Source organism: Bombina bombina, chromosome 8 (genome assembly GCF_027579735.1).
Source record: "Bombina bombina isolate aBomBom1 chromosome 8, aBomBom1.pri, whole genome shotgun sequence".
Lineage (NCBI taxonomy): Eukaryota > Metazoa > Chordata > Amphibia > Anura > Bombinatoridae > Bombina > Bombina bombina.
The window spans coordinates 161,099,695-161,112,194 of record NC_069506.1 but is presented as its reverse complement, the minus strand read 5'-3'; the positions used below and the strand labels follow the sequence as shown (position 1 = coordinate 161,112,194).

At 37.8% G+C, this 12,500-nt stretch overlaps 1 protein-coding gene across 1 annotated transcript in view; it reads left to right on the top strand.

Moving 5' to 3' along the window:
- Nucleotides 1-6,368: 6,368 nt before the first annotated feature.
- Nucleotides 6,369-12,500, top strand: part of KDELR1 (KDEL endoplasmic reticulum protein retention receptor 1) — a 100,269-nt gene continuing 94,137 nt past the window's right edge. Inside the window, exon 1 of the mRNA XM_053690670.1 lies at nucleotides 6,369-6,606. Within this exon, the coding sequence (XP_053546645.1) occupies nucleotides 6,516-6,606 (91 nt within the window). The 5' untranslated portion in view covers nucleotides 6,369-6,515. The remainder of the gene's footprint in view (nucleotides 6,607-12,500) is intronic.

Genomic DNA, 12,500 nt, shown 5'->3' with positions numbered 1-12,500 from the left:
AGTGCTCTAACCCGACATGAAAATATGAATATGTCACATTCAAATGTTCTTCATATAGCAGAATATGTTCTATTTATTCATAAATACATATTTCTACATATTTTTATGGTATTTTGCTACAATATATATCTATAGCTATACATATATATATATATATACACACACATGACTATATATAGGTATAGATAAATACAGATATATATATATATAGGAGTATCTATTTATAAATACATAGAACATATTCAGTATAACACTTTATTAAAGGACAGTAAATGCAAAAAAATAATGTTACATAATTCTGCATATAGTGTAGAATAATGTAACATTATCTTAGGGACAGGTTTAAAAATCTAAAGATTTTAGAGATTTTAGCCCCTTCAAAGTTAAACTTACATGGTCTCCTCTCCAGGATCTTCTGATCGTGTCTTTTTTTTCAAAAGCACATCGCGGGGTGTGCTGTGTAATCCCAGCGCATCTGATCACGCTATTCAACTGAATGTAGTGTGCTCCTGCTACCAGACTAAATTCAGTTCAATAGCGCGGTCGCGTGCGCTGTGATTAGACAGTGCACCTGAAAAGCACTTTTGAAAAAGAAGACACGATCAGAAGATCCTGGAGAGGAGACCAGGTAAGTTCAACTTTGAGGGGTAAAATCTCTAAAATCTTTAGATTTTTAAACCTGTCACTATGTGCAGAATTATTTAACATTATTTTTTGCATTTAATGTCCCTTTAAATATGAATATTGCATAAATATGATTTTACATGTTTTCATCTTCTTGATGCAAAGGGCTCCAATGCACTTATATATATGACTATATGTATGTACATATGAATTTATGTGTTTATATATGTACTAGTCCTAAAGCCCGTTCACACGGGCCATTTTTTGCAGGGTACAGCTGTCCCACCCCTTGCGCTCTCTCACTCCCCCTCTCTTTTGCTCTCTCTCTCTCCCCCTCTCTTTTGCGCTTTCTCTCCCCCTCTCTTTTGAGCTCTCTCTCTCCCCCTCTCTTTTGAGCTCTCTCTCTCCCCCCTCTCTTTGGCGCTCTCTCTCCCCCCTATTTTGCGCTTTCTCTCTCCCCCCCTCATTTGCGCTCTCTCTCTCCCCCTCTCTTTTGTGCTCTCTCTCTCACCCCTCTCATTTGCGCTCTCTCTCCCCCTCTCTTTTGCGCTCTCTCCCCCCTCTCTTTTGCGCTCCCCTCTCTTTTGCTCTCTCTCTCCCCTTCTCTTTTGCTCTCTCTCTCTCCCCCCTCTGTTTTGCTCTCTCTCTTCCCTCTCTTTTGCTCTCTCTCTCCCCCCCTTTCTTTTGCTCTCTCTCCCCTCTCTTTTGCTCTCTCTCTCCTCTCTTTTGCTCTCTCTCTCTCCCCTCTCTCTCCCCCTCTCCCCTCTCTCTCTCCCCCTTCTCTCTCTCTCCCCTCTCTCCCCCCTCTCTCTCTCTCCCCCCCCTCTCTCTCCCCCCTCTCTCTCTCCCCCCTCTCTCTCTCCCCCTCTCTCTCTCTCCCCCTCTCTCTCTCCCCCCCCCTCTCTCTCTCTCCCTCCTCTTTCTCCCCCCTCTCTCTCTCTCTCCCTCTCCCCCCTCTCTCTCTCCCCCTCTCTCTCTCTCTCCCCCCTCTGTCTCTCTCCCCCCTCTCTCTCCCCTTCTCTCTCTCTCTCCCCCCTCTCTCTCTCTCCCCCTCTCTCTCTCCCCCCCTCTCTCTCTCCCCCCCTCTCTCGCTCCCCCTCCCCTCTCTCTCTCCCCCCCTCTCTCGCTCCCCCTCCCTCTCCCCTCTCTCTCCCCCCCCCTCTTTCTATCCTCCCCCTCTCTCTTTCTCCCCCTCTCTTTCTCTTTCCCCCCTCTCTCTTTCTCCCCTCATTTGATCTCTCTCTCCCCTTTCTTTTGCTCTCCCTCCCCCTCTCTTTTGCTGTCTCTATCCCTCTCTTTTGCTCTCTTTATCTCACCTCTTGATCTCTCTCTCCCCTCTTGATCTCTCTCTCACCTTTCTTATGTTTTCCCTACCCCCTCTCTCCCCTCTTTTGAGCTGTTTTGAGCTCTCAGTCTGCATGGCCTTTCACAAGCCCTCCCAGCCCCGCCCCCTTCACGGACCTTCCGCTCGGCCACGCCCCTTCACACTCGGCCCTGCCCCCTCCCACATCCGGCCACGCCCATTTCTGCTCGCACCGCAGATCAGGTAGGGACTGTAAGACCAGGTGTGTTTGCCCTTGTGCTGTCTCTCCTGCGTATGACAGCTTCGGACAAACACACTTAGCCTTTTATAGTATAGGATATACACATATAAATACACATGTACACACACAAACATATATATATATAAATATATATATATATATATATATATATATATACAAAACTTTAGACATGTATATGCATGTATCTCAATGTTAAAGCCCTTTGCCTACTTTTTTTCTAACACCTGAGACCTCATATCTTTGATCCTTTATAACTTTTTTAACAATATTTTTTAATCATTTTTATTAGATTGTGCTATTATAAGTGTAACTGTGTAATGTAATTTTTATGCATTTTGTGACACTATTTTGTTTAGCGAAACAGTTAACCAGAGCTCTGAGGACGCATTAATCATTCTAGCGTAAATCACGATTGCTCTCAGGCAATTACATTCACTTTCAACTTGTAATACGAGCGATGAACCCGACGCGCAAACACCTGCAATAATTTTTCGCTTGCGTGTAACTGTTAACCCGCCACTTGTAATCTGGCCCAAAATGGGAAAACCACTACTGGAAGACATTGGTTGCACACTCTGTTCAACTTGTATTTGTTACTGACAGAAACATTCGGCCAGATTACGAGTTTTGCGTTCTGAGTTGCTCGGTAATAACTTGCAAGTTATTTCCACCGCTCACCTTTAATACCGCTGCTATAACAGGTTTTCCAAAAACCGGCGTTTGCGGGCAATATGGCAGCGTTGAGCTCCATACCGCAGAGCCGACTAAAAAAAGCCTAACACCTGCAATGACGAAGCGTAAAGCACACTTTTTTTTTTGCGTTATGAGTTGCTCGGTAATAACTTGCAAGTTATTTCCCCCGCTCACCTTTAATACCGCTGCTATAACAGGTTTTCCAAAAACCGGCGTTTGCGGGCAATATGGCAGTGTTGAGCTCCATACCGCAGAGCCGACTAAAAAAAAGCCTAACACCTGCAATGACGAAGCGTAAAGCTCCGTAAGGCAGCCCCATTGATTCCTATGGGGAAAGAAAATTTATGTTTAAACCTAACACCCTAACATAAACTCTGAGTCTAAACACCCCTAATCTGCCGCCCCGACATCGCCGACACCTACTTTACACTAATTAACCCCTAATCTGCCACCCGACACCTACCTACACTTATTAACCCATAATCTGCCGCCCCCAATGTCGCCGCCACCCACCTACACTTATTAACCCCTAATCTGCCGCCCCCAACGTTGCTGCCGCCACAATACTAAAGTTATTAACCCCGAAAACTCTGGCCTCCCACATCACTAACACTAAATAAATATATTAACCCCTAAACCTAAGTCTAACCCTAACCCTAACACCGCTAACTTTAATATAATTAAAATAAATCTAAATAAAAATTACTATTATTAGCTAAGTAATTCCTATTTAATACTAAATAGTTACCTGTAAAATAAACCCTAGCTAGCTACAAAATAACTAATAGTTACATTGTAGCTATCTTAGGTTTTATTTTTATTTTACAGGTAAGTTTGTATTTATTTTAACTAGGAAGACTAGTTAGTAAATAGTTATTAACTATTTACTAGCTACCTAGTTAAAATAAATATAGTTACCTGTAAAATAAAACCTAACCTGTCTTACACTAAAACCTAACATTACACTAAAATTAAATAAATTAAATTAAAAAAAATACATTTATCTAAATTACGAAAAATAATAAACACTAAATTGCACAAAATAAAAAAGAAATTATCAAAAATTTAAACTAATTACACCTAATCTAATAGCCCTATCAAAATAAAAAAGCCCCCTCAAAATGAAAAAAACCCTAGCCTACACTAAGCTGCCAATGGCCCTTAAAGGGGCCTTTTGCGGGGCATTGCCCCAAAGAAATCAGCTCTTTTACCTGTAAAAAAAAATACAAACAACCCCACAACAGTAAAACCCACCACCCACACAACCAACCCCCCTAAATAAAAACCTACCTAAAAAACCTAAGCTCCCCATTGCCCTGAAAAGGGCATTTAGCTATTTTACTGTGCCCAAAGTCCCTAATCTAAAAATAAAACCCAACCAATAAACCTAACACTAACCCCCGAAGATCCACTTACAGTTTTTGAAGACCGGACATCCATCCTCATCCAGCTGGGAGAAGTCTTCATCCAAGCGTCAAGAAGTCGTCTTCATATAAAGGAAACTTCATTCTTCAATAGCCATCGAAAGAAGAGGATGCTCCACCCCGGATTTCTTGAAGATGGAGTCGCTCCGCGTCGGAAGGATGAGGATAGAAGATGCCGTCTGGATGAAGACTTCTGCCCACCTGGAGGATGACTTCTTGCCGCTTGGATGAAGACTTCTCCCGGCTTCGTTGAGGACTTCTGGATGAGGATGGATGTCCGGTCTTTAAAAACTGTAAATGGATCTTCAGGGGTTAGTGTTAGGTTTTTTTAAGGGTTTATTGAGTGGGTTTTATTTTTAGATTAGGTACTTTGGGCACCGTAAAAGAGCTAAATTCCCTTTTAAGGGCAAAGCCCATCCAAATGCCCTTTTCAGGGCAATGGGGAGCTTAGGTTTTTTAGGTAGGTTTTTATTTGGGGGGGATTGGTTGTGTGGGAGGTGGGTTTTACTGTTGGGGGGGTTGTTGTTTTTTTGTTTTTTACAGGTAAAAGAGCTGATTTATTTGGGGTAATGCCCAGCAAAAGGCAAAGGGCCATTGGCAGTTTAGTGTAGGCTAGGGTTTATTTTATTTTGGGGGGCTTTTTTATTTTGATAGGGCTATTAGATTAGGTGCAATTAGTTTAAATATTTGATAATTTCTTTTTTATTTTGTGTAATTTAGTTTTTATTATTTTTTGTAATTTAGATTATTTGGAATTATTTTAATTATGTTAAAGTTAGTGGGTGTTAAGGTTATGTTAGGGTTAGGTTTAGGGGTTAATAACTTTAGTATAATGGCGACGACATTGGGGGCAGCAGATTAGGGGTTAATAAGTGTAGTTAGCTGGCAACGATTTTGGGAGCAGCAGATTAGGGGTTAATAACAGTAATGTAGGTTGCGGCGATGTTAGGGACAGCAGAATAGGGGTTAATAAGTGTATGTAGGTGGCGACGACATTGGGGCAGCAGATTAGGGGTTAATAATATTTAACTAGTGTTTACAATGTGGGAGTACGGCGGTTTAGGGGTTAATACTGTATGTTTATTATAGTGGCGGCGATATCCGGAGTGGCAGATTAGGGGTTAATAATTTTATTTTAGTGTTTGCGATGCGGGAGGGCCTCGGTTTAGGGGTTAATAGGTAGTTTATGGGTGTTAGTGTACTTTGTAACAATTTAGTTATGAGTTTTATGCTACAACTTACGTGAAACCCATAACTACTGACTTTCAGGTGGCGGTACAGATTTTGTAGTTATGGGCTGTACCGCTCACTTTTCGGCCAGACAGGCAAACTTGTAATACCGGCGCTATGGAAGTCCCATTGAAAAAGGACTTTTTGAAAGGTGCGGTAGTTACGTTGCGTGACGGCCAAAAAAGTGTGCGGTACAGCTATACCTACAAGACTCGTAATAGCAGCGGTAGTGAAAAAGCAGCGTTATAACGCAAAACTCGTAATCTAGCCGATTGTTACTAGCACAAATTATTTAAACCATTGCTGTATGTGCACTGGCAGAAAAGGGGGTTACACCTAAAAATGTATTTTAACAGTTTATAATTTAAAATGTAATTAAGAATCTCTGTATACGGTTTTAAAATGAATTAACCTGAATTTTTACACATGAATTGTGTTTAAACTACAACCTGCTGTAGTGAATAAAGACTGTTATCTGTTGAAATGAGGTGACCTTTGCCAGTGCATATAAAAATCAGTTATGATTCACTGTAGAAAAAACATTAATGCTGTTTTGTACGCAGCTCGTGTGTATTTTTCTTGTATAACCTTTATATTTACTGTGACACTGCATTTTAACGCACAGAAATAATGAAAAATACCATTTTAGTTTTTTAACATTGAATTGTTAGTCTATAATATTAGATTACACTACATTAGATCTAGAATTTGCCTATTATCGTGAGGTTAGCTCTATCTGTCAGACTAAGGGCTGTACAATGTATTGTCAGCTAATGGTGGCTGTGTGTGTGAGTTCCTGGCTCCAGCAGGGGGAGTGAAGGCAGCCGGTCGGTTCCTCCTCCCTGGAATCCTCCCCTCCTCCCATACAAGGCCTAGCTCCCTTCTGCCTTTACAAACGGCCTCACTTTAAAGAAGAAAAAAAAATAAGAAAAGAAAGCAGTTTATTAACTAATTCTATTTATCGATTAATTTCTCCACCATGAATATATTTAGGTTCTTGGGGGATATTTCCCATCTCTGTGCTATCATCATTCTACTACTGAAGATCTGGAAAACCAGGTCCTGTGCTGGTAAGGAAAAAAATAAATTAAAAAAATACACAAAAAGAGATGTATATACTTCAGTCCTGATATTTAAACTACCTCCTACTTGTATTTTGTGTATATAATGTGGTCAAGCTGTTTATCTTAGAGCTGCAGATCTCTATTGTAAAGGAATGTGGTAGATTTACAGTAGTTTAGTTTGCTTTTATTTTAATACATTATCTCACAGATAAGCAACTTACAGAAAACTTTGATTATAATTATTATTAAGTATTTGATGTCTATGACAACAAGTTTTGTTGCTGTCAAACTTGGGAAGATAAGTTCATTTTTATATGCATTAAAATGTCTTCTATTTATAGTTGTTAGTTAACCTGCTTTGTGAATATTACATATTTTGGCTATTAGTACTTTAAACGCAGATGATGCGATTACTGATGCGGACTTTGATTTACTCACTCACTGGGTGGGGAGCAGGAAAGCAACAGGAGAATCTGGTGACGTGGAAGTTCAGGGGTGAAAGAGACCTCGGTTGTGAATGAATTAGATAGTTGCTGTGTAAGAACACTTAGGGTGTTATGTCTTCCTCAAAACGAATAGTTAAAAGTTTTAACCACTTTGCTGCCAAAGAGAGCTTGTAATGCATGTGAGTTACATTGACTAAAAACTTGCAAGTCATTCTGACAATGAAGAGGTTAAATGTTTAACACCTTTACTGCGCATAATATGCCATGACGGTCATCATTGACATAAATGGGTTAAATGTTTTAATTCCTTGGTAGGCAAAGCGTGCAATAAGTAAAATGTTTTCTATAAATAACTAGAGTTGCAAGACTTCCCAAACATGAAAAGGTTAAGTGTTTAACCCCTTTTTCGGAAATGACATGTCATCTATTAACCTGGGGATATGCATTGTTGCTATAACACAACGGGTTAAATTGTTTAACCCCTTGGGTGGGATCTCTATAACTAGGGTTGCAATTAGTCATCCTGACAATAAAGGGTAGTGTTTTTATAATTTACTACCCAATGATTGGCGGCAAATGTGTTAAAGGGCCAGTAAATACATTAGATTTGCATAATCAGCAAATGCAATAGCACTTTTGGAGTAGTATTTTTTTTTTTCTCTCCCAAATTTCATTTATGTCTATTTCCACTCCTCCTGTGTCATGTGACAGCCATCAGCCAATCACAAATGGATATACGAATATTCTGTGAATTCTTGAACATGCTCAGCAGGAGCTGTAAATATAAAGAGACTGCATAGTTTGCTAAAGTGATATTAAATCCTAGCATTTGTGAAACACTAGGATTTACCAGTGGAACAAATAAAGGGGACTTTCAGTCATGAAGTATAAAATACTTCATTCTGAAAGTTTGTTTATTTGTCTGAAGCGATCGCCACGTTGAGCACCTCAGGCCAGCCGCAGCAGAATGCTATTTTTCAGTGAGGTGATGTTTCCACCTCTTAGCCAATAGCTGTGTGGGCCAGCTGGCATTATGCAGGATAGCTAGCACGTTATTGGCTAAGATCACTTCACTGCAAAATAGTGTTCTGCCGTGGGCTGCCTGAGGCGCTCAGCGTGGCGAATGCTGCAGACAAATAAAGGAACTTTAAGCATGAAATATTTTATACTTCATTCATGACTGAAAGTCACCTTTATTTGTTGCTCTGGTAAATCCTAGTGTTTAAAGTCAATTGGAAAGTTGTTTAAAATTGCTTGCTCTGAGTCATGAAAGTTTAATTTTGACTTGTGTCCCTTTAAATTAAACTTTTGTTTTTTGTTTTCTTTTTGCTGATTTGCCTGATAATTATCATAGTTTTTTAAATGGGATACTAAACTCAGATATTTTTTTTTTCTTCTTTAAAGGGACAGTATACACCAATTGTCATATAACTGCATGTAATATACACTACTATAAAGAATAAGATGCACAGATACTGATATAAAAATCCAGTATAAAACCTTTTAAAAACTTACTTAGAAGCTTTTAGTTTAGCTATGTTTAAAAGGTTACGGGAACACCCACTGCAAGTGGGAAATATTAGACCCTCCCCTTCCTTTGCATATGAATAGACCCTTTACAAAAACAGAAGCAATATATTTATGGGCTATATTAATAAATCATGTACAAAACATGTATGCAAAGAAAAAACAAGTGCATAATGTCCCTTTTAATGATTCAGATAAAGCAGGCAGTTTTAAGCAACTTTCTATTTTACTCCTATTATCAATTTTTCTTCTTTCTCTTGATATCTTTATTTGAAAAGCAAGAATGTAAAGCTTACGAGCCTTTCCATTTTTGGGTAGCGCTTGCTGATTGGTGGGACACTGAACCCAATTTTTTTCTTTCGGGATTCAGATAGAGCATGCAACTTTCTAATTTACTCCTATTATCATTTTTCCTTCATTCTCTTGGCATCTTTATTTGAAAAGCAAGAATGTAAGTTTAGATGCCGGCCTATTTTTGGTGAACAACCTGGGTTGTTCTTGCTGATTGGTGGATAAATTCACCCACCAATAAACAAGTGCTATCCAGGGTGCTGAACCAAAAATTGGCTGGCTCCTTAGCTTAGATGCCTTCTTTTTCAAATAAAGATAGCAAGAGACCGAAGAAAAAATGATAATAGGAGTAAATTAGAAAGTTGTTTAAAATTGCACGCTCTATCTGAATCGCAAAAGAAAAAATTTTGGTTCAGTGTCCCTTGAATGTATTCTTTACATTCCTGCTTTTCAAATAAAGATAGCAAGAGAACGAAGAAAATTGATAACAGGAGTATTTAGAAAGGTTTAGTATCCATTAAGTCTATGCAACCTAGCAGCCCAGCTATTCTGTCCCAAGTTGGCTGCGGCACACAGGAAAATAGTTTTATTACATATATACTGGGAGATATAGCATAGGATCTCTCCTCTTTTTTTTCTTTCTATCTCTACCGGTATATGTATAGGCAAGAAATTTTGATTGAGCACATCTAATAAAAGCATATGTTTTTAAAATGCACATATTGTGGAGTGCTGCCAAAGTGACCAAAATAAATATATAAGGTGCGCCAATACCTGTTTCTAAATTTATATATATTTATTTTGGTCACTTTGGCAGCACTCCACAATATGTGCATTTTAAAAACATATGCTTTTATTAGATGTGCTTAATCAAAATTTCTTGCTGATTTATCACTAGGGAAACTGACCAAAGCCCTTTGGTTTAAAGCACTCCACCCAGTTCAGGTGTATTCCAGACACAGATATTTAACTGTGTGTATATAAAGCCAGGAAACCTCATCACATTCAGTCTGGATGAGAGGTATAATATTGTAATTTAATTTTGGAATATAGAATTGCTTTGGCTCATTTCATAGTGTTAGGAAATATTAAGAAGGCAAATTTTTGCAGCATTGAGAAACAAGTTTGAAGTATGTGAAATAATATGTAGCCAGGAAGCCTCATCCCATGCAGTCTGGATGAGAGATTGGAAATTGTACTTTGATATATTAGAATTGTATTATTCAGCTTAGTTTGGCTAATTGCATAGTGTTAGGACCAGTCTATTGTGGGATACCTTGTAAGTGGTGACTGGCTGAGCAGAATATGGCCATATTGTGGGACTAAGATCCCATCTTTATTTTTAAAAAATTAAGAAGGCAATTTTTTGCAGCATTAAGAAAAAAGGAAAAAAGTTTAAATATGTGAAATCATTTGTGGTCTTATGTGTTTTGAGGTGCGCCAATACCTGTTTCTAAATATATATATATATATATATATATATATATATATATATATATATATATATATATATATATATATATATATATATATATATATATATATAAAATTGTATTTGACAATAGTGTTTTTTTTTTTTTTTTCCTTATGTCACCACCTGGGTAGTAAAGTATTTCCCATTCTGGTAGATCTGATGATGGTACTGTCCTCTCATTTCTTTGAACATGATTTGCATTAGGGCAGACTAGAGGCAGTTTTGGGTGGTGTTGATAACAGAATGATTTACTATCATAAATAATATAGTACACATAAACATAACTTGATTCTTAACAGAGCCCCTACTCCGCTCCAATTGTTCTAGAGGAAAAAATGAGTGACTGAATATTGCATACATATATTCATAAAAATAAAAAAAGATCAGGTTCCTAAATATTGTTGTAGATTATGTTTTATCTTGGCATTTGCTATATGTGCAGATATTTTGTATGATTTGAAAAAAATGCACCAATGGTATTGATTATGGATAAGGTGGCGTCTTAGTGCATCCAGTGCAGAATGTGGGTATTTTTTGTTTTCTCTGAAACTTTCTATGGCATGCTGCAAAGTAGTATAATGTATTTGCAATATATAACAAATTATACTGTGGTGATTCTGCAGCTGTGAATCTTATGAGATATTTCCCTCAAGTGTTCCCTCCGGTGTCATTTGTGGACTGTCTTTGAGAGATGTAATTTTACATTATTCACAGATGAAATGTTTTTGTGTAGTGGCAGCTGATTGTATTGTTCTGATTTATAAGGTTCATGAATATTAACACAGTAGGGGTGCTACTTGAATATACTGGTTTACACAGTCCATTGTGTTATAATGTCCTTATGGAATTTAGGGACTGTATTGCTGTGGTCAGTATCATATACTATGTGTTTCCCTCTAAAAAAAAACATTTTCAGTGAGAAAGCTCTGATCTAAATCTAAAAGTAGAGAAACAATATTGTTGACCTGGCTTTTTTTTTATATTGTCTGGTACACAAATGTTCTAGTCTCCTGTTCCATTACATCCCAAAAGTGCTCTATTGGATTGAGATCTGTTGACTTTAGAGGCCATTGGAGTACAGTGAACTCATTTTCATGTTCAAGAAACCAGTTTGAGATGATTTGAGCTTTATGACATGGTGCATTATCCTGCTGAAAGTAGCCATCAGAAGATGGGTACACTGTAGTCATAAAGGGATGGACATGGTTAGCAACAATACTCAGGTAGGCCGTGGCATTTAAACTATGTTCAATTGGTACTAAGGGGCCCAAAGTGTTCCAAGAAAATATCCGCCACATTACTGTTGCCTTTCTATCATCTTGAATCAGTCTGCCCATTCTCCTCTGACATCAACAAGGCATTGTCGTCCACACAACTGCCGCTCACTGGATATTTTCTCTTTTTTGGACTTATATATATATATATATATATATAAGTATATACATGTATATAAGCAATGATATTTTTTTATTGGACTGACTATACATTTATAAGGTGACAAGCTTTCGGAAGAATGTCTTCCTTTTTTCAAGTCTGAAGCAATACTGACCAATTTGATGGAATTTACAGATATTATCTGTAAATTCCATGAAATTAGTCAGTATTGCTTCAGATTTGAAAAAGGAAGACATTCTTCTGAAAGCTTGTCACCTTATAAATGTATAGTCAGTCCAATAAAAAATATCATTGCTTATATACATGTATATACTTATATAGTTAGTCCAATAAAAATAGATATATTCATTAAAATTATGGTGGAGATAAAAATCTGAAATTAACCAATGCACAAGAGGATTCTGGTTAAGATATGCAAAGAAAAACATATTTTGCATATCTAATTATCATATCTTACCCAGAATCCTCTTGTGCATTGGTAACAATGTATGTGGAGTTTTACTGTGAAAACGCAAGCAGGGAACTTGCCTAGATGTGCTAATTTTATATGTAAAAAATTGTATTGATTTACCTTTGAGACATGGAAGATTTTAATCTTAGATTTTTTATTTCCACCATAATTTTAATGAATTTTGGATTAGCCCTGAAATTAGCTTTACCAAAGCAGCAACTAGAAATCTATCACCTACTGACGAGGTCTAAAAAGAACGAAACAGGCTGTTTAGTGAGTGGTTTCTGTATTGCTGCAATAATCGTGTTAAGGGATT